Consider the following 21,082-nt stretch of genomic DNA (forward strand, 5'->3'; position numbering starts at 1 on the left):
TGGGATATGCAACAACAACAACAACATTTCCATTACACACGTGTGGAACAGGACAAATATAAGCACCCCCCCAAATGATTATAATTATACATGGTACACAGGAAAGTTAAGTGTTTGAGATATGACATATGAAAGAATGTAAATAAGTGAGTTTGTCACTCAAAGGACAAGATCGAACACTCACACATTCCTCCTCCTGCATGAGCTGGACGATACGCTGTAGGACGTTTGTTATTAGAGCTCTGTGGAGAGAGAGCGGGCAGAGAGAGAAGGGGACAGTTGATGGATATACAGTAGATAGATGGATAGAAAACACAGTGGGCGTGACAAAACAATCTATTCACCTGGACTTGACAAAGTTGAGTCCCAAAGCCGGATCGCGGATGGAGTGCCTGCGACTGATGGACAGCACCATGGTTACCATGTCACTCTCAAAACCTGAGGATAGATAGATGTAAATTAGTTACTCTCTCTGTGGAAGAGTGGACTTTCTGTCTTTCTATATGATTTGAGAAAGCTATCTTTTCAAGTCAGCTCAATTCATGTTGAGCCTATTTTGTCATAAATACACAAATTAGGATTCCCTGGAGCTTTTTAACAGTTGCATTACCCATGAAAACGAATGGTCTCTATATATGAGCCACTGGCTGGTGTAGAAGAAAGTAGGGAGCCATCGTCTTGGTTCCAGTCAGTGTGACGTCAATTGTACGATCCCCAGAAGTGAGGGACGAGGAAGTGGGTTGGCAGACAGGCAGGTGCTGGATGCTGGAGTATCAGTGTCCCAGCAGTGCTGTATCTATTCCGACTGACACTGACGTGTCTGGCCTTGCTGCTCAGTGCTGCATGGAGGATTGTCTGTGGGAAGCTGGGAACCCTGCCTGCACTTGTCTACCTGCTCCAGAAATAACATGGCCTGATTTGAGGTCCTGTCAGCAGTCAAGCATTTTATTGGCTCTGCTGTATTTCCAGAACAAGGGTTAGAGAGGTCATAGTAGGAGAAGAGAAAACATATTTTTCATTTTCTATTGGTAGATCCAAAAATAATGGTAAGTTATAATAATGGTGTCTCCCTCTCTGTTAAGTGATCTGAATGGTGCGTGATTTATCACCTGCTGGTTGGCACCACCTAGCCCACAGACACCACCCCTGTCTGTGCTGTCTCCATCTAACCCACACCTCTCTCTCTCTCTCTCTCTCTCTCTCTCTCTCTCTCTCTCTCTCTCTCTCTCTCTCTCTCTCTCTCTCTCTCTCTCTCTCTCTCTCTCTCTCTCTCTCTCGATAGATAGATAGATAGATAGATAGATAGATAGATAGATAGATAGATAGATAGATAGATAGATAGATAGATAGATAGATAGATAGATAGATAGATAGATAGATAGATAGATAGATAGATATAAGGGGTGGGTTTGGTATCGTACCATTGTCAGAGAGGTCCAGAATGCTGATGGCCTTGGCTTCAAAGATGTGCTCCTGAATCACCTGGGCTCCAGCAGACCTCAGCTGGACACATACTTCACATTACATTTGAGCCATTTAGCAGACGCTCTTATCCAGAGCGACTTACAGTAAGTAGTGAGTGCATACATTATCATACATATGATTATCAACCAGCCAAAACCTGGCTCAACTCACTGATTAAAAAAAAAGTGAGATGTGTGTGTATGTCTATTAATTAGAATTTTTGATTTTACACTTATTTTACCAGGTAAGTTGACTGAGAACACATTCTCATTTACAGCAACAACCTGGGGAATAGTTACAGGGGAGAGGCGGGGGGATGAATGAGCCAATAGGAAGCTGGGGATGATTAAGTGGCCATGATGGTATGAGGGCCAGATTGGGAATTTAGCCAGGACACCGGGGTTAACACCCCTACTCTTATGATAAATTCTATGGGATCTTTAGTGACCACAGAGAGTCAGGACACCTGTTTAACGTCCCATCCGAAAGATGGCACCCTGTGTGTGTGTGTGTGTGTGTGTGTGTGTGTGTGTGTGTGTGTGTGTGTGTGTGTGTGTGTGTGTGTGTGTGTGTGTGTGTGTGTGTATGTGCATGCGTGTACGTGCGTGTCTACCTCACAGCCGCTCAGGTCTAGCTCCAGCCCACACAGATGAGTACTTACTTCTGGCCAGACCCTGCAACAACAATCTGCATAAAAGAGAGAAAATATGTGTATCAAACAGCAGTATACATGTGTAAATCAAAATGCAAACACATACAGTATTATACACTATCATCCAGTGCTATAAGTAGGCTTCACATTCTGTTTGACATGTATCACGTAGACATTTTCTGGTATGGCATTCCATCAGTCTTCACCTTAGAGCCACTCTGGGTGTAGTCTGGTTCCTGCCAGTCCCACAGCTCAGAGCTCTTATTGAACAACTCCATTACAGTCCTTGTCACCTCCCTCAACTTCATGGGGACAGAGTGAGGTTAGCGGATGGGTCTGACAACACCGGTCAAGATATATAATGGAAAGCAGGGTTCTCACCTGTGTGAGAAGGGGTCCCTGGACAGGTTGAGGTGAGCCAGGTTGGAGCAGAAGACTGCTGACAGATATACAAACAGCTAGGGGGAGAAGAAGTTGGGGATGTAAAGTGCTTTATTTCACATTGGCACAAACATGCATATCAGGCTATTCATTTTCAAATGAACAAAGATTACAGAGACTGATTATGTTTATTGTCATGACCAGAAGTAAAACGTTAAAGGTCACTTACAGCATCCAGAGGGCAGTCATTTCCACTCAAGTCCAGGTTAGACACAGCATTTGTCCCTGAGAGGAACTTAAACACTCAAGTCCAGGTTAGACACAGCATTTGTCCCTGAGAGGAACTTAAACACTCAAGTCCAGGTTAGACACAGCATTTGTCCCTGAGAGGAACTTAAACACTCAAGTCCAGGTTAGACACAGAATTTGTCCCTGAGAGGAACTTAAACACTCAAGTCCAGGTTAGACACAGCATTTGTCCCTGAGAGGAACTTAAACACTCAAGTCCAGGTTAGACACAGAATTTGTCCCTGAGAGGAACTTAAACAGGTTCTGACAGGAAGAGATATGAAGCTATTTAGTGCTATGGCCCTCTAGAGCCAAAACCATCTACTGAACAACTCAATTCAATACTGTACTATGGAGTAATTATATTACTCTGATTGAGAAGCCTCCTGCATCATTAAGTCATATCAGTATCAAATTGCATGCATATCCTGACACGTGGGACTGCATTGGCAAAACAAACTCCCTTTAACTTTACAGCAAATAATATTTCATAGACAACCCATTACTGAATATAACCAAGTCAGTTAATGTTCCATAGTATCCACCCTGTACATTATACACAAAATGCATTTAGCTGTAACTAACAGCACCTACAGTATAGACCTTTATTCAAGTGTGATAGTGTATGGAGCAAAGAATTCTAAACCGTGAACTGAAAACAAGTGTTGCCCCCACCCTCACCACAGCCTCTTCTGTAGCCAGACTGCCTGTGTTGCCCCCACCCTCACCACAGCCTCCTCTGTAGCCAGACTGCCTGTATTCCCTGACAAATCCAGGTGACACAGAGAGCTGGCGAAGTCCTTGTTCTGAGAGAACCCCTGAGTCAGATTAGCCAACCCTGGAGAGATGGAGGGGGCAAGAAAGAGGAATGAGAAAGAGAAATGCAATACTCTACGTGAAAACTATCACAAGATAAGTATCAACACAAAGACATAGTTTCTTTATGGAAAATGAACAAAAAGGGTGAAGCAGACAGAAGAGTTTGGGAGAGACAACAATCCTGGAGACAGACAGCTGGGTGAGACCATTGGGTTCTCCAGTTCCTGACTGAGAGCTTTTACATCCAACGACAGGCAACACAGGTAACACACATGAGCAGATGAGTAGTCACGAGCCAGTCCAGGCAAGTTGGAATTGGGAACCTCAGCAATGGACATTAACAAACCCCAAAAGTTATTTATGATAGGAAAAGGCTCACCTTTGTTCTCTATAAAATTGGCTGAAAGGTTGATGGTGTGGATGGCGGAGCAGGTGTGATCTCGCAGGCCACAGGCCGTCTTCAATGCAAAATTCCAACAAGAGGAAGGGCTAGGAGAGAGACAGAGAGACAGAGGAACAGAAATTAGTTATTAATGTTGAACTAAAATGAAAAATAAAGTGAACCAATCACATAAATCAAATGTCATCCAAAGATTTCCCATTTCCTCAGTGCCTCAGACACCAGGTAGAATGATTTAGGGAGGGAGGGATGTTTTAGAAAGGTGAGGAGGATCACGTGGAGTAGGCTACTCACAGATTGAGCCCACCTCCTTCCAGACACACCTCCTCCAGGGTTGAGGATCTGTTGATCATGAAGAGAACCTGCTCCTGGACTTCGGAGCTCTGGGGAGAGATACAGAGGGGGAAGAATCATTCCTCTACTATGTTTTGAATCATTAGCCATCCCATCTTCATAAACTGGCAGCAAATCTAATCTCCATGAGAATCTCCATCTAATTTCCATGAGAATTTCCATCGAATCTCCATGAGAATCTTCATCTAATCTCCATGAGAATCTCCATCTAATCTCCATGAGAATCTTCATCTAATCTCCATGAGAATCTTAATCTAATCTCCATGAGAATCTCCATCTAATCTCCATGAGAATCTCCATCTAATCTCCATCTAATCTCCATGAGAATCTCCATCTAATCTCCATGAGAATCTCCATCTAATCTCCATGAGAATCTCCATCTAATCTCCATGAGAATCTTCATCTAATCTCCATGAGAATCTTAATCTAATCTCCATGAGAATCTTAATCTAATCTCCATGAGAATCTTAATCTAATCTCCATCTAATCTCCATGAGAATCTTCATCTAATCTCCATGAGAATCTCCATCTAATCTCCATGAGAATCTCCATGAGAATCTTCATCTAATCTCCATGAGAATCTCCATCTAATCTGCATGAGAATCTCCATCTAATCTCCATGAGAATCTTAATCTAATCTCCATGAGAATCTCCATCTAATCTCCATGAGAATCTCCATCTAATCTCCATCTAATCTCCATGAGAATCTTCATCTAATCTCCATGAGAATCTCCATCTAATCTCCATGAGAATCTCCATGAGAATCTCCATCTAATCTGCATGAGAATCTCCATCTAATCTGCATGAGAATCTCCATCTAATCTCCATGAGAATCTCCATCTAATCTCCATGAGAATCTTCATCTAATCTCCATGAGAATCTCCATCTAATCTCCATGAGAATCTCCATGAGAATCTCCATCTAATCTCCATGAGAATCTCCATCTAATCTCCATGAGAATCTCCATGAGAATCTCCATCTAATCTCCATGAGAATCTCCATCTAATCTGCATGAGAATCTCCATCTAATCTCCATGAGAATCTTCGGTGTCAGAATTTTCTACGGTCATATGTCTATTTATTAATTTCTAGGAAATTCCGTTAGCCTATAGAAAGGTCGTTCCACAAAATGAGTGCCTTTTGCGTTCCTTTGATATTTTAAGTAGAAATTGTGCACCAATTTCAAAAGCCTGTTCAGATTTTTGATATAAATAAAGGCTTGCTAAAGTGCCAAAATTCTGCATTTTGACATGTCCCTCAGTCAACCCTGTGTCACTTCTAAGAAGATTTCAACTCACTTCATCGCAAAGTGTATCCAAGTTTTCACCATCATTGTAAAGCCCTAGTTATTTTGTTGCTTTGACAACCCAAAACATTGATTAGTGATTAATCAAATCACATGCGCTGCACATGCTTACTTACAAGCCCTTAACCAACAGTGCCGTTCAAGAATTAGAGTTGAGAAAATATTTACCAAATAAAATAAAGTAAATATAAAAAGTAACACAGTCGAATTACAGTACATAACAATAACGAGACTATATACAGGGGGCACCGGTACCGAGTGAATGTGCGGGGGTACAATCTGTCCCTCATTTTCAGATCAACCCTTTTACATGAACTGAACTCTTGTTTTAATATGGTGAACCTATTGCTTTTTAAATATTTTTTTGAAAAGAAACATTGTACATATAACAGTCGAATCATAGAGCAGGTGAGCTGGTTCTGCTCTTTTTGGCAATTTTCTGGTGTTTTGTGGTGGAAAACTGAGCTGGTCGAGAATAACACATCAATCCTGTTAAGCTTGCGTTCAATTGCCACTCCCTGTTACAAACAACAAGCTTCCATTACCCCTGTCACATTGTCAACCCTTTCATATCGTCAACCATGTTACGGTCAACCCTGTTACGGTCAACCGTTACTTTACTTGACACTTACGATAGTCATTTTATTATTTAACTTCTTGAGATGGGAAAACGTGTTTTTTATGATATTGAACATGTGCTCTTTATGATAGAATGTACAAATTTGGTGAAATCAAAAGGCACCGAATTGGTGGAACGACCCAAAAGAATATCATTACATCCGTTACACACAAATTCTCTCTCATCGTGAAGGTAATTTCCCTGACCTCCATCATAGCCAGGTGATTGTCTAAAAGCACTGCAGTACCAGTAAAACAACAGCAGCTAGATTATGAAGTCAGTATGGCACCCTGCCTCCAGGGCACAGTGCTCTGTGTGCACATGTGAGGACTGTTGATAAGGCCTGCTAGACCCTGCAGCGTTGACCAGGTCGGACAGTTTGGTCATCCACAAGATCCCATCCTCAGCTCACACTGCCAAAACGTATGAATGTGACATCCATGACAGGACCAGAGAGTGCAAGACTCAGAGCAAGATAACTCAGGGAGAGAAGCATCAAGCTGTGTAATAACATGAGATAGTGTGCTCTCTAACAGGACTTGGAAAAACAAATCAGGATGTGGCTGAAAGGTTTACCAGTTTGAGGTCTTTGTTGGAGATCTTGGTGAACCATTGGTTGAAGGAGAGATTCCAAACAATTCTGGGCATAGTAAATGTCAACATCCTGAAAGAATATACATAATAAATATATTTACTAATATTATTGATGTATGATGACATCAGTTGATATTTATAGAACAAATGTATTTATCAGAAACATTTAATGTGGTGTCATCATAGGTGGATGGTAGCCTACGGACCCATTGGACCTCCCTGCAGGGGAACTCATTGAAGTCACATAGAGCAGCATTTGTCTCTGAGAAGCCTCCTATAGTGTAGAGAACCAAGGAATGACAGAGAGATCAGATACTGTACAAATCCATGTCCACATAGTATGATACACACAAATGACGTGACACTGGTGCAGTGGTGTGATTGATTCTACTGACAACATGGTCCCAGTGTTCCAGTCAGCTGCTCCTCCACCCGGGTTGCCAGGTTCCACATCCGCTCCTGCAGATCTGGAGGGATCTTTTTCAGGATCTTCCTGAGAGCAGGAGATAGAAACACATACACATGTAGATGTCAAACATTTTAAACCCTCAGATATTACAGATATTTACATGAGGTATCTATTTCATTATTGGTATTGGATTGGAATATGATTCAGAAGTGAGTTAGAAAACCACCATTCCTTGGATAGAAGAGGATCACTAAGGATCCCTAATCAGTTGGTTAATGGGTCGACCTCAGGGGTTTCTGCTATAAGTACATCACAAACAACCCTCACAAGGCTTGAGGGAGGGAATGTTCAACTACATTACCATCACACTCACCCTGGAGATGAATCAGGGATGATCTTCTTCATAGAAGCTGTCACATTACTGACCATAGCCTTGATGTCCTCAACAGACGTCAGACTGAGAGAGTAGGTCTCTCTGTCCGTTTCAATCACCACCTGAATGGTCAACAGTACATACGCAGGAATCTATCTGTCACTACGGACACCATGCAGACATACAGAGACACATTCGGACTGAAAGATTGGCAAAATAGTATAGTCGTTAGTGGCCACATAGACACAGGAACTCTGAACTCTGTCTCTGCTTGTCCATTTGGTGTGACTAAATACCTGTAGAAAGTTGTGGTGAGTAAGATTTACACAAATCTGTTGCTGTCCTACACAGTCCTATGCTTCATAACATTTCAGAGCCTCCACTTCTGTTTTTAAATCATGTCTGTGGCCCTGCAGCCTTTTCAAGTGTCAGGGTCAAGTAATATTTCCAGATGATCCTTCACTTCCTTGTCCCTGTGAGTGTGACCAAACCACGACACATCACACATTCTCACCAGGGGTTCTACACTCTCACTGTCATCATGGTATCACTAAGCGACAGCCAGAGAGAGAATGACAGTGTCTGCACATGCTCTCTCCCCCCTGAGGAGCTGAACCAGTGGTGGTGACTAATGTTTCCCATCCCAGGACGGACAGGGGTAACCTCTGAAGAGCTACAGAAGAGGAAGCACCACAGTCTCAGAGCCCTGATTGCGTCCTGTGCATACGGACTGGGACCAGAGGTGTGCAGAGAGAGGGAATTCTTCAGATGAGTGGATGGAAATCTGAAGTTTTCCCTCATCTCCCATTGGTATAATAGTTACCATCTCCTTATGTGGTAGGTCCAATACTGATAGTTAAAGGGTGGTGATGGATTGCAGGACATTAGGAATGTTTGACTGTTCACATGTAACAACATTGAGTTGGGTAATTTGCTTTGTGTTCCCAGTTTCTCTGATTCACCACCCTAATAATTGACATGATCAGCAGTGATCAGAGACTAGCCTATGGCCAATCAGGGTTGTTCATTTTCAAATGGACATAAATATTTTAACACCCATGCAAAGGTAACCATGGTGGTAAGGATGTGCTCAGCCAGTAACACACTAACACTGCTCCCTCCCTTTACATACTGTATTGTACATATGAGGTGGATTTAATCCAAATAAAGAGAAAAACGCATCCGACTGCATGGCTGCTTTCAAATATGTCAATGAAGTACTGAGAAACACAGCATTCAAATCATTCAAGTAAGGAATGACATACTACAAAATATATGTAACTTCAGACATAGAAGAAGTTCATTTGTTTTACCTGATTGAGGCTCTCAATGCTGACGGCATAAATCTCTAGATACAGTAGCTGAAGGAGCTTTCTGCCTGCAGGGAGAGACCAGACTGTGGTCAACAGTGAAGCACTGATACAAACACAGGAAAGGCATACCGACTCAAACAGGTTAACCCCCTAAGGTCGATGTCAGTGCCCCGTGGAAATCTAATTAGCATAATAAAAAAATGCGGAAGTGTGTCACAGGCAGATGGGGTGGATTGAGACGCATCCAATGCAAAAAAAACAGATACAGTATGTCATCTCTCAGTGGAGTGCATCTCTCAGGAAAAGTGGGGGTGTCAAAAGGAGTGGACGTTTTGAAAGGAAACATATAATGAGAAGTGGGGATATAAAGTGGGGATTTTCTAGCAATTTAACATCAGAAGCGCTGGAATTCCATAACTACTAGAACCTCCATAACTTGATATTTCAATTATTATTATTATTATTTCAAATAAGTTAAGGTAGCTAAGGTTAGCTAGCATTTACATTTACGAAAAACTTTACGTTCCATACATGGCTACCTGTAGGTAACGTTCAAAGAGTGAATATATATATTTTTTTGCATAACTGAAATTCCTTACTGTCATATCTGCAGACCATGACTAATGTCTGATAACCCAAACGACATCTTGAGTGGTTCCATGTAGTGAATCTATTATTCAACGCATTTGTATGGGCTAGCAGTAAGGCCAAAAATATGTTTTCATCAAATAATTATTGTATACTTTTTTGATACTTCAAGGGGTCTTACAATTAAAAATCAAATAACTAAATGATCCTTGGTATGACCTTCTTAAAACAATTCCATATAGCTTAGTAGACCCCCCCCCTCCCCCCCCCCAACCATGGCCACTGTGTTTATAATTAGGTACATAGCTGATGTAAGCGTGAGGTCATGCTCACTGTCAGTCACATTAGATGACATTGTATCTGCCAACATACAGGTGTGTTACTTCCCTTTTGTCTGGTGAGACATTTCTGCTTTGTGAGTGTACAAACAACACAAACTGAGCATAACTTGTGTTACTACACTGGAAAACAATTATTAAAATGTATAAATACAGGTTCCATCCTCTCTAAAATGCATTGACCCTCTCCATTTATCTCTCCCTGGTTTCCTCCATCTCCCACCCTCTCTCTGTCTAGCGTGCTATGCTTCCTTCCTCTGCTCTGTAAGTTAACACTTGGCATGAGCCCGAGGTTTCCATGTGTTTGCTGTGTGGGCTAGAACTCTGTTTGCACTGGCTGGGTATTTATTCTAGAGGGAGATAGGTACCTGTAGTGTACCAAAAGTCTCTGTTTAAATAATTTCCTCATTCTTCTGTAAGCTATCAGGCTAGTGCTGTAGGCCCTACTGAAGTTAGTCCTGACTGATCATAACCAGGCTCAAGTAAGGCTGTATGTATATACAGTAGTTGGTTTACAGATGAACTTAGAGAAACAGTATTTAAGACATGAGTAAACACACAAGCACTAACAAAATATTGGGGATATGTGACTTACCCTGACAGATTGCTTGCAGTGGACATCATAAGCTCTCCATAGAGTCATCACCTGGTGGAAACATGTAAACAAAAACAAACCTGTGTGTGTGCGGTGGTGTGAAGTACTTAACTACTTGCACATCATTACAACACTGTATATAGACATAATATGACATTTGAAATGTCTTTATTCTCTTGGAACTTTGAGTGTAATGTTTACTGTTGATTTTGTATTGTTTAAACATGTTTCCCATGCCAATAAAGCCCCTTCAATTGCAATTGAACTGAGAGAGAGAAAGAGAGAGAGCAGCTCAGACTGCCAGCTGTCAACTTGAGCTAGAATCAGCTCAAGAGCTCCACTTGCAGGTGGAACCTGGTAACTTAAGCCACATTGCAAACAGATACAGTATTCACACCCCTTTACTTTTTACACGTTTTGTCTTGTTACAGCCTGAATTTAAAATGTATTAAATCCTGTTTGCAACAAGGCACTTAAGTAATACTACAAAAAATGTGGCAAAGAAATTTACGTTTTGTCCTGAATACAAAGTGTTTGGGGCGAATCCAACACAACACATCACTGAGTACCACTCTTCAAATGTTCAAGCATGGTGGTGGCTGCATCATGTTATGGGTATACTTGTCAGCGGCAAAGACGAGGGAGTTTTTTAGGATAAAAATAAATGGAATAGAGCTAAGCACAGGCAAAATCCTAGAGGAAAACTTGGTCCAGTCTGCTTTCCAACAGACACTGGGAGACAAATTCACCTTTCACCAGGACAATTACCTAAAACATCAGGCCAAATATACACTGGAGTTGCTTACCAAGACAACAGTTGGTATTTTATTAGGATCCCCATTAGCTGTTGCAGCAGCAGCTACTCTTCCTGGGGTCCACACAAAACATGAAACATGACCTGATACAGAACATTAATAGACAAGAACATCTCAAGGACAGAACTAAATCAATTGAAAAAAGGCACACGTAGCCTACATAGCAATACATACACACAAATTATCTAGGTCAAATAAGGGAGAGGTGTTGTTTTATCTGTTTATTAAACCAGGTTTGCTGTTCTTTTGAGAAATGTGAGATGGAATGTAGGTTCCATGCAATAATGGCTCTATATAATACTGTACGCTTTCTTGAATTTGTTCTGGATTTGGGGACTGTGAAAAGACCCCTGGTGGCATGTCTGGTGGGGTAAGTGTGTGTGTCAGAGTTGTGTGTAAGTTGACTTTGCAAACAATTTGGGATTTTCAACACATTGTTTCTTATAAAAAGAAGTGATGCAGTCAGTCTCTCCTCAACTCTTAGCCAAGAGAGACTGGCATGCATAGTATTTATATTAGCCCATTTAATGTTCCTGAGTGGCCTAGTTACAATTTTGACTTAAATCGGCTTAAAAATCTACAGCAAGACTTGAAAATAGCTGTCATACAATGATCTACAACTAACTTGACAGAGCTTGAAGAGTTAAAAAAATATATAATGGGCAAGTATTGTACATTTCAGGTGTTAAAAGCACTCAGAGATCACTGCCAAAGGTGATTCTAACATGTATTGAGTCAGGGAGTTGAATAATTATCTAATCAAGACATATTAGTTGTATTTTCCATAAAAATGTATAAACATTCTTCCATCTTGACATTAGAGTATTTTGTGTAGATCGCTGAAAAAATAATTCAATCCATTTTTATCCTACTTTGTAATAACAAAATGTGGAAAAAGTAAAGGGGTTTGAATACTTTAAGTCACTGTACATTTCGGCAGGTTGACATTTGTCATGAGTCTTGTCCTGGAGGGAGAACTGAGCAATTTCCCACTTATAGGCCAGCTACAAAGTCAAAATGGGCTATAATGTACAAATTCATGGATTTTGATGTTGCTTTTTGGTCTTAATTTAAAGTTAAGAGTGTGGTTATGGTTAGGTTTAAAATCAGATTTGATTACTTTTTGGCTGTGCCAGATAGTGACCACTGAAAATCAAATCAAATTTGATGCTCCGTATACAACAGGTGTAGATCTTACCGTGAAATGCTTACATAGAAGCTCTTAACCAACAATTCAGTTCAAGAGAGTTAAGAAAACATTTACTAGAGTAAAAATAGTAAAATATAAAGTAACAAAAAAATTACAACGAGGCTATATACAGGGGGTACCGGTACCGAGTCAATGTGCGGGGGGTACAGGTTAGTTAAGTTATTTTGTACATGTAGGTAGGGGTAAAGTGACTATGCAAAGATAATAAACAGCGAGTAGCAGCAGTGTAAAAACAAAGGGAGGGGGGGCGAGTCAATGTAAATAGTCTGTGCGGCCATTTGATTCATTGTTCAGCAGTCTTAAGGCTTGGGGGTAGAAGCTGTTAAGGAGCATTTTGGTGCTAGACGTGGCACTCCGGTACCACTTGCCCTGCGGTAGCAGAGAGAACAGTCTGACTTGGTTGACTGGAGTCTTTTATAATTCTTTGGGCCTTCCTCTGTCCGCCTAGTATATAGGTCCTGGATGGTAGGAAGCTCGGCCCCAGTGATGTACTGGGCCGTACGCACTACCCTCTGCACTACCCTCTTACGGTCAGATGCCGAGCAGTTGCCATACCAGGTGGTGATGCAACCGGTCAGGATGCTCTCGATGGTGCAGTTGTAGAACTTTGAGGATCTGGGGACACATGCCAAATCTTTTGTCTCCTGAGAGGGAAACGCGTTGTCGTGCCCTCTTCAAGACTGTCATGGTGTGTTTGGACCATGATAGTTTGTTGATGCGGACACCAAGGAACTGGAAACTCTCGACCCGCTCCACTACAGCCCCGTCAATGGGCGCCTGTTCGGCCCACCTTTTCCTGTAGTCCACAATCAGCTCTCGTCTTGCTCACATTGAGAGGTTGTTGTCCTGGCACCACACTGACAGGTCTCCCTATAGGCTGCTGTCTCATCATTGTCGGTGATCAGGCCTACCACAGTTGTCTCGTCAGGAAACGTAATGGTGTTGGAGTCGTGTTTGAACAGGGAGTACATGAGGGGGACTAAACACACACCCCCGAGGGGCCCCAGAACAAGATTTATGACAGAAAACAGAAACCTGCTTAACTAGGGGTGAACAACCCTCTGCCTGGAGAACATTCTGAAGCACTTTGTTCCAGCCATAATATAGGCTAACACACCAGGTTCCAGATAACCAGCTGCTGCTCTTCTGCACACTAAAATACACACAACTCATATAGTAGCCTCTGTGGTCAACAACATAAACAAATGCCCAAAGATAAACAAGCCCCAGCCAATGCCATGTAGCAGGGTTTGCAAACCTGTCAATCACATTCACACAAGTGAAACAGCAGCAAGCTTCAAGCCCTGAGACAAGATATGACAAGCCTTTCAGTATCACCTTTGATAAAAATCCCCACATGATCTGCTATAACATAGTAATGTCAAGATAAACATTTTAACAAAAACACTGTAGGCCAATATCTTTTTATTAGCTGTACATTCCTCATACATGCCCTCTCAGCCCAACCCAGCCATAATACATGTATTTATGTTGGTTTTCAGATCATTGCTAAATTCACACAGTACAGCCAGGTACAAAAAAGATCAACCCAGAATTTAAGCGCTTGACAAAAAGCAATTTAAACGCAATTACATATAGGAGGAAAAGTCAGGTTGTATCAATCAGCATTAAAAATGTTCTGTGAAAGAAAGTAAATAGTCATCTTAAACAAGTAACAAACTTTATACAAAATATCCTTCCCTCAGTTCTCTCCTCCCCTTTTGAATGTCATTATCAGAATTTCTCAAGGCCCTCTCCTGTACACATCCCACAATAAAACTATGCAGTTATGACAAAATAGTCTGAGAAATTAACAGTGAACTGGGAGAAACATTCTGCTTCACAAGATTACCAAAGCCTCAATAATCATATTTCATGTACAGTTAAGACCTGAAGCTAGTTCAATTGGACACCTCCGTCAAATTCAACTCTGAACCCCGGAGCCAGTTTCACTGATTTGTTGTTCCACTCTAATCAGGGACTGATTTAAACCTGGGACACCAGATGTGAGCAATTCATTATCAGGTAGAACAGAAAACCAGCAGGCTCTGGACCTCAGTGTTAAGAGTTGAATACCCCTGCTCAACAATTTCACAGATCTTGACTAAAGCTTTTAAGAATATGAATGCATTTGACATCACTTAATCTCATCTTGAAATGCAAAACAAGGTCATCTTTCTAAAATTAGAGCATTAGTGACTGTGGTTTGGGATGAACAGTGGGATAAGAGTGAGTAATGTACCTCCCATAAATGCGCTACAAATATTCAGGATAAAAAGCTCAAAACAGAGAAGGTCATATAGCCAACATGATTCTCAAAGTAGGCAAAGCCTCCCACATTAGAGATAAGAAAGCCATATACAGCCTGTGTTCCAAACAGCTACGGTTGACTTCCTTTCCTCCAGCATTAAAGGGCTTTAAATCACTAGAAAAAGATTCAAATGCTGGTAATAAAACTAAAATAAAAAGTATTTACAAGCAAAACGAGCCCGGACTACCTTTTGTACAATCATAACAACCGCAGTCTTAAACTTTGTGGATGGATTTCATTGTCCCTGGCCTGATGTTGATCGAAGCCTCTACAAACTTCAGAATCTGTGACAAGTACAATAATAAGTCATATGGAATATGCAGTAAATAAAACATTTTTTTGTTTTAAAGAAAGCCATTCCTATCAACATGCCGAGCTAAAGTTAATTTTAGTCTACAGCAGATATAAGGTTCTAGATTACAAGGCTCACTTGGCACCCACTGTCGCCATGTCAAGGTCACAAACAGGTTACGAAAATAGTCATTAGATTGTGTGTGTGGGGGGGGGGGGGGCGCAACTGACCAATGCAGTAAGTCCCAATGTCCACCATGTGTCAACCCTCAGCTACCAATAGATTACAGTAGAGAATGGAGCCATTATTTCACCAAATCTACATTTCTACAGACCAAAGCAGCTGGAACTTTAACTGTTACAGTGAATGCATGGAAGGATGTGGGTTTAAGTGAAAAGAAACAGATTTGTTAAAAACAAATGATAAAAATAAAGTGTAAAGCGGAGTGGTTTGTAATATGGCAGATTGTATGAAGAGGGTGGACTTGAAGGGAAAGGTTGAGACAAGGGGTTGTCTTTGAGCTGGGCTAGATCACCGGTCCATCATGCTGAGGATCATCTCAGGGGTGAGATCTCCGTTGGGGGCAGCCTCTGCTACAGGCAGCTCCACTGTCTCCACCCCTGCTCCTGCCTCCTCCGACTGCTCCACCACCACCTCTATGGCAGCCTGCTCAGCCTCTGGCTCATTCTTCACTATGATGTTCTCTATGACACCTGTATTCTCATCCTCCACCTGGATGATGGCTGCTGCTGAGGAGACAGAGGTAACCTCAGGCATTATAACGCAGCATTAAAAATGGGCATTTATTCAGACATTCCATGACACAGGACCAGTGGGGTGTAACTCACCTGCAGCAGCTTTGCCCTTAGGGGCAGCCTTGCTAGCTTTGGCAGGTGAGGCAGGTTTGGGCGCATTCTTGGGGGGTCTACCACGTTTCCTCTTGACGGGCGGCTCCACAGGGGCGGGGATAGGCTTGGTGGGTGGAGCCTGCTCCAACTCCATCTCCTCCTCCTCCTCTTCCTCCAGCAGTGCCTCTTCGGCATCCTCATCCTCTTCATCAATGTCATCCAGCTCAGGATCAGCATTGTCCTCTGGAGAAGGGAACAGTTAAAAAGAGTAACACTGATCTCATTACATTCAACGAGCAAGTAGAGGTTTGGACTGAAACAGCTTATTATAGCAAAGTCAATAGGACACTACAAATAGATACGTTTCTGTAAAACAGGCCTCACCACTATCGTCATCATCGTCCTTCCTTGAGCGCATCTTCCTCTTCCTCCCACCCCGTCCTCTCTTGGGTGGGGTTCCGTTCTCTCCTTCAGTAGGATCCCCGTTACAGTTCTCTGCATGTCTGGCCATGGTGTTCTAAGGAGAGGAACACAAAACGTTTAAACAAATTAAATGAAGGGCTATGTCCAAAACATGGGTGTATTCTTCCACTCAGTTAATTTGTGTTTGAGTAAGTGGCCATACCCTGCGGGTGAAGGTCTTGCCACACTTGGTGCACACAAAGGCAGTAGGCACGAAGTTGGGGTCGTGGTAGCGCCGGAAGTGCATGTCCAGGAGCTGCTTCTGGCGGAAGGTCTTTTCACACTGGCTACAGGCGTAAGGCTTCTCTCCTGTGTGTGTGCGCCTGTGCATCAGCATGTGACGCTCCTAGTCAATGTAAAGACAGCAAGAAACACACATAAGGACAGAGAAACTGCTGGGAATTTTACCAGCTCCATCTCAAAACAATCAGCATTGAACCAGTTTCCATAAACTCTTGCCTTCCTGACATTGACCTTGATTGGATATTTACTGACAAAGGAGCTAACTCCATCACCATAGCTACCCAGCATCACACACGCTATGCATATACTCCCATCTAGATCCATCAATCATCCCAGGTTAGCGACAACAGGTTACAAACAGCAGGCCCTCTTACTTGTCTGCAGCAGTAGTCACACTGGTCACACTTGAAGCGTTTCTCATTCTTGTGGGACTTCTGGTGCTGGATGAGAGCATAGCGCTCGTGGAACACCGCATCACAGTAACGGCATTTCCGTCCCTGCTCAATGAACGAGTGCTGCTTACGCAGATGGACGCCTGGAGGAGAGAGGGGGTGTTAAAACCAGTTTATTGAGAGAGATGTCATATGTATACACATTAGGCAAGTTCAAGCACGATGAAGTTTACAGTGGAGATGTCCAAATCATGCTGTCATCATATTGGGATGATCAGGCCATGTCAACGTCTAGGTATCTAACCCAGGTCACTCTTGCGGGCGATGACTGTGTCACAGTGGGGGCAGTGGAACTTGGCCACGTTCTCTGTGTGCTTCTGCAGGATGTGCATCTTCATGGTTCCACTCTGGGTGAAACGGGCGTGGCAGATGTAGCATTCATACGGCTTCTCTCCTGGAAAACAAAAAATGAAAACACAAGTGGACAAGTTCACAACAATCAGGTCAATCACTAATTGTGTTTACACAGTATCCTTGTGGCTGTGCCTCACCTGAGTGTGTCCTCATGTGTCTCTTCAGCTTGTAGGTGTCTCTGCTGGCGTAGCTGCACAGGCTGCACTGGAACGGACGCTCCCCAGTGTGGGAACGGATGTGGCGCTTTAGCTTGCTCACCTCCACACTGGCATAGTCACACATGGAGCACTTGAAGGGTTTCTCATGAGTGTGCTTGTAGCGACGATGTCGGACCAGCTCTCCGCTGGTCACAAAGGCCATGTCACAATCTTGACACTTGTGTGGTCTGGTACCTGTAGACAGAGACAGTTATAACGGTATCCAACATGGACAGGACTAACAATATAGGACTGTCTTTTAATGTGACTGATGACACCATACCTGTGTGTGTGTTGAGGTGGTTCCTCAGCAGGGTAACGGTCCTGAAGGCCCTTCCACACAGATGGCACTTGTGGGGCCTCTCGTCCGTGTGGCTCTTCATGTGTCGGTCCAGGTTGGAGCGGCGGGGACAGGTGTAGCTACACAGCTCACACTGGAATGTTTTCTTCACACCTGGAGCATACAAATGCCTAGAGTCAGCACTTGCAGAGGCAAACAGCACCACAACTTGAGTTACAACATTCACTATAAACAAAGGACACAGCAAGCAGTGGTGCTAGTAATCTCACCCTTCTTCTTGATCTTGGTGGGTTTGGGGGGCTTCATGTTGCCCACCACCTTCTCTGCGTTGACCTCAGAGAGCATCCCCTCCTGCTGCTCCTCCTCAAAGTCATAGACAGACACGTCCATGTTGTCTTTGTCCCCCTCAGTGTTGTAGCGCAGCTTGCTCTTCTTTGCTTTCTTGGCAGTCTTCTTGGCCGGGGGTTGGTAGTCTGGGTCTGTGGTCCACTGTGGGTCTTCAGGCTGGGGCTCGCAGTGCAGCCCCTCTTCCTCCTCCTCAGGCTGGACCTGCTGCTCCTCCTGGTGCTGGAGCTCATCCTGCTCCACTGTCTCCACCTCACCATTCGCACCCACCTTCACCACCTGAAGAAGGAGTAGTGTTTTAAGTTTCTCTAGAACTAGTACATCTAGATATGTACCAGTAGCACAAAACGCTGCTATACACCCCTGGGAAAAGATCCTTCCATTAGCTCTGAATGATGTAATATCTAGTCTTGAAGTGCAGTTCTTACCTGGAAGCCCTCTGGCAGGGGCAGGGTGTGGCAGATCATAGGGTTTCCATCTTTGGGCATGGCCGTGGCGTCCACGAAGGTGCCCTGTAGCTCCTCTACAGTGGCCTGTGTTACAGGCACAGCCGAGACAGGCACCTGGACCAGCTGTAGCTCCCCAAGGCTTCCAAGCTGCTGCTCCTCCAAATTGACAACCTGCAGAGTGATGATCTGGGTCTCATCCACTGTGGTGACTGTGGCCTCGTGGGCTGTGACCACAGGGGCGTCCATAACCTCAGTCTTCATCTGCAGCAGGGCCGGGTCCAGGGAATCCATTACCATCATCTCCACATTGACTCCCTCCACCAGCTCCTGGGGATCCAGGCCCCCCTCTCCCACGGGCTGCTGGTCCATTACCCCCTCTGCTGCTTGCTGGAGCAGGTCTGCCACCACCTCCTCCCCCTCATAGGTGATGCTGTCCTTGGCCTCAACCACAACGTCGGTTGGTCCGCCGTCCATCGGTAATACCTGAGAGAGCCAACCCAAAACCAATCAGCACACAATCTAGCAATGTAATGTGAACTCATAACCATTTATTCATAAATGTTGAAACTGTTTTTTCAATTTGCAGAGAATTTAAATCCCTTTTCAGTACCTGGACATATGATCAACCTAGGTAGGCTTAACAGACAGAAAATGGCATACTGTTCAGCTCACTCAAGATCTCAGACAAAGTTGATGCAACTTCCTCAGCTTCCTAAATTGTTACCTGCACCAGAAAGGAATACTTCATCTTTCTAGATCTGCTTGGCTTCCTCAATTTCTGACTCAACTCCCCTGACTGTTACCTGACACTGAACCTGTGGGGAAGACAAACAAGTTGACATTTCTACATAAACCTACTGCATGAATTGAACGCACAGACACATTCGTAGCTAGTTGGGCCATCCTGCGAAGGGTGCAATTGCGGGCCGCAATTTTGATAGTGGACATGAAGTCATATAGCTAGCTAACATCAGCTAGTCATGTTTATGTACCGCTACCAGCTGGGTTGTAGAGGGAGCTCTACCCTGTTTTGATCAATTCTATCCAGCTAGTGTCGTTGTAGCTCAAGGTAGGCTTTGAATCAGACAACGGACACTGGATTGAAAATGAACTGCAGTAAGCTTGGAGAAGACATTTCGTCAAACAAAAATCTAGACTACGTGCTCATTAAATGTAGGGCGAAGGGGGACGTCGTTTTACTGGAAACGCTAGTGAAAATGGCTATCGTGGTCATTTGCTAGTTATGCATGTTACTTGTTTGAATTCGGTATGCGCTAGAAGCCAATTTGGCTACCTAACGTTTATGTTGTTAGCTAGCTACTGAAACGTTACCTAACGTTAGCTAGCGCCTTCTAAAATTGTGAATCGTCTTTGCATCGTGACTTAGACCTTGTTTTAATTGCCAGCTTTTAAAATATGATAATTGGCTAGCTAAACTATAACATAAACTAACAGTTAGCTAATTATCTAAGTTAGCTAGGTCAATGGTAGGGGTTTGCTAACGTTAGCTTTTGCGAAGGCCATTGTGGGCGAAAACATTTCGTTTTGTTACTGTTTCGATAATTTATGGCTTTATTAGTTCGTTAACAATACTAGTTAATGGCGTGGAAAGTGACATTACATAGCTAACTTAGCGGTCTAGCTAACAAGTTATGCGTTGAACGGCTAGTTAGTGAACTGTATGTAGTTAACTATGATAGTTACTGTAGCAAGATTATGCATGTGCGATTTAGAAAATTCGTTGTTCTGTGCTGCAATCTGGCGCGCGCTGAGTTGATACACAGCCGCGAGTTTCCATCTCGACTCCGTAAAACGGCAGGAAACAAAGACGAAGAAAAAGAAAATGGACGCCTGGCCTTAAAACTAAACCAACACGTTGAAGTCTTTAATGATCGATCCTTGCCGAAATGCAAACTAATATAGCTCCAAAAAGAGTCGTTATTGCAAAATTTCGTTGAACTTCTGGGTTATAAATGTTTTTTGCTAAATCTTCAATAACGATAGAGGGAGACAAACACCCCCGTCTGCCGCCTGGACCGGGAGCCCCATCGTGACACCTAGAGGCCGATTAAAGCTCCTGCAAAGCTCCCCCCTTTTCTGGAAAGTACTCTTACTTTACCTGCTCTTCGTCGTTTATTTCGTCGCTGAATTTGACAGAAAGCCCAGAGTATGTTCTTCAATCTGACCGAGATGGCTGAGAATTACGCCCTTCTCCTCCCGGGGTTTTAATCCTCTCCCGCTTTTTCAGAAAAGGCTCCGCACAAAATGGCGGCCTTGTGAAGTTTGTGCGCCTGTGCAGAGTGAAGGGGG

General features: G+C 43.3%; 1 protein-coding gene and 1 pseudogene across 3 annotated transcripts; both read right to left on the reverse strand.

The window, feature by feature from the left end:
• Positions 1–9,577, reverse strand: part of LOC120053215 — a 39,167-nt pseudogene extending 29,590 nt beyond the window's left edge.
• Positions 9,578–13,926: 4,349 nt separating this feature from the next.
• On the reverse strand, positions 13,927–21,060 carry ctcf (CCCTC-binding factor (zinc finger protein)). Of its 3 annotated transcripts, XM_039001215.1 has the most exons (12): positions 20,477–20,830; positions 19,497–19,587; positions 18,752–19,255; positions 18,248–18,602; positions 17,961–18,131; positions 17,618–17,872; positions 17,371–17,520; positions 17,049–17,209; positions 16,595–16,777; positions 16,354–16,486; positions 15,970–16,212; positions 13,927–15,870 (listed from the first exon to the last, which is right to left on the reverse strand). In XM_039001215.1, exons 2-12 carry the CDS (start codon positions 19,518–19,520, stop codon positions 15,653–15,655), a joined length of 2,397 nt encoding a protein of 798 aa, XP_038857143.1. In that variant the 5' UTR covers positions 19,521–19,587; positions 20,477–20,830; the 3' UTR covers positions 13,927–15,652. The 3 variants fall into 3 exon arrangements, with proteins under 3 accessions (XP_038857143.1, XP_038857146.1, XP_038857145.1); XM_039001218.1 differs by lacking the exons at positions 19,497–19,587; positions 20,477–20,830 and adding an exon at positions 20,892–21,060; XM_039001217.1 differs by having other exon boundaries at positions 13,927–15,867; positions 19,497–20,829.
• Positions 21,061–21,082: the final 22 nt, after the last annotated feature.

Source organism: Salvelinus namaycush, chromosome 9, assembly GCF_016432855.1.
Source record: "Salvelinus namaycush isolate Seneca chromosome 9, SaNama_1.0, whole genome shotgun sequence".
Taxonomy (NCBI): domain Eukaryota; kingdom Metazoa; phylum Chordata; class Actinopteri; order Salmoniformes; family Salmonidae; genus Salvelinus; species Salvelinus namaycush.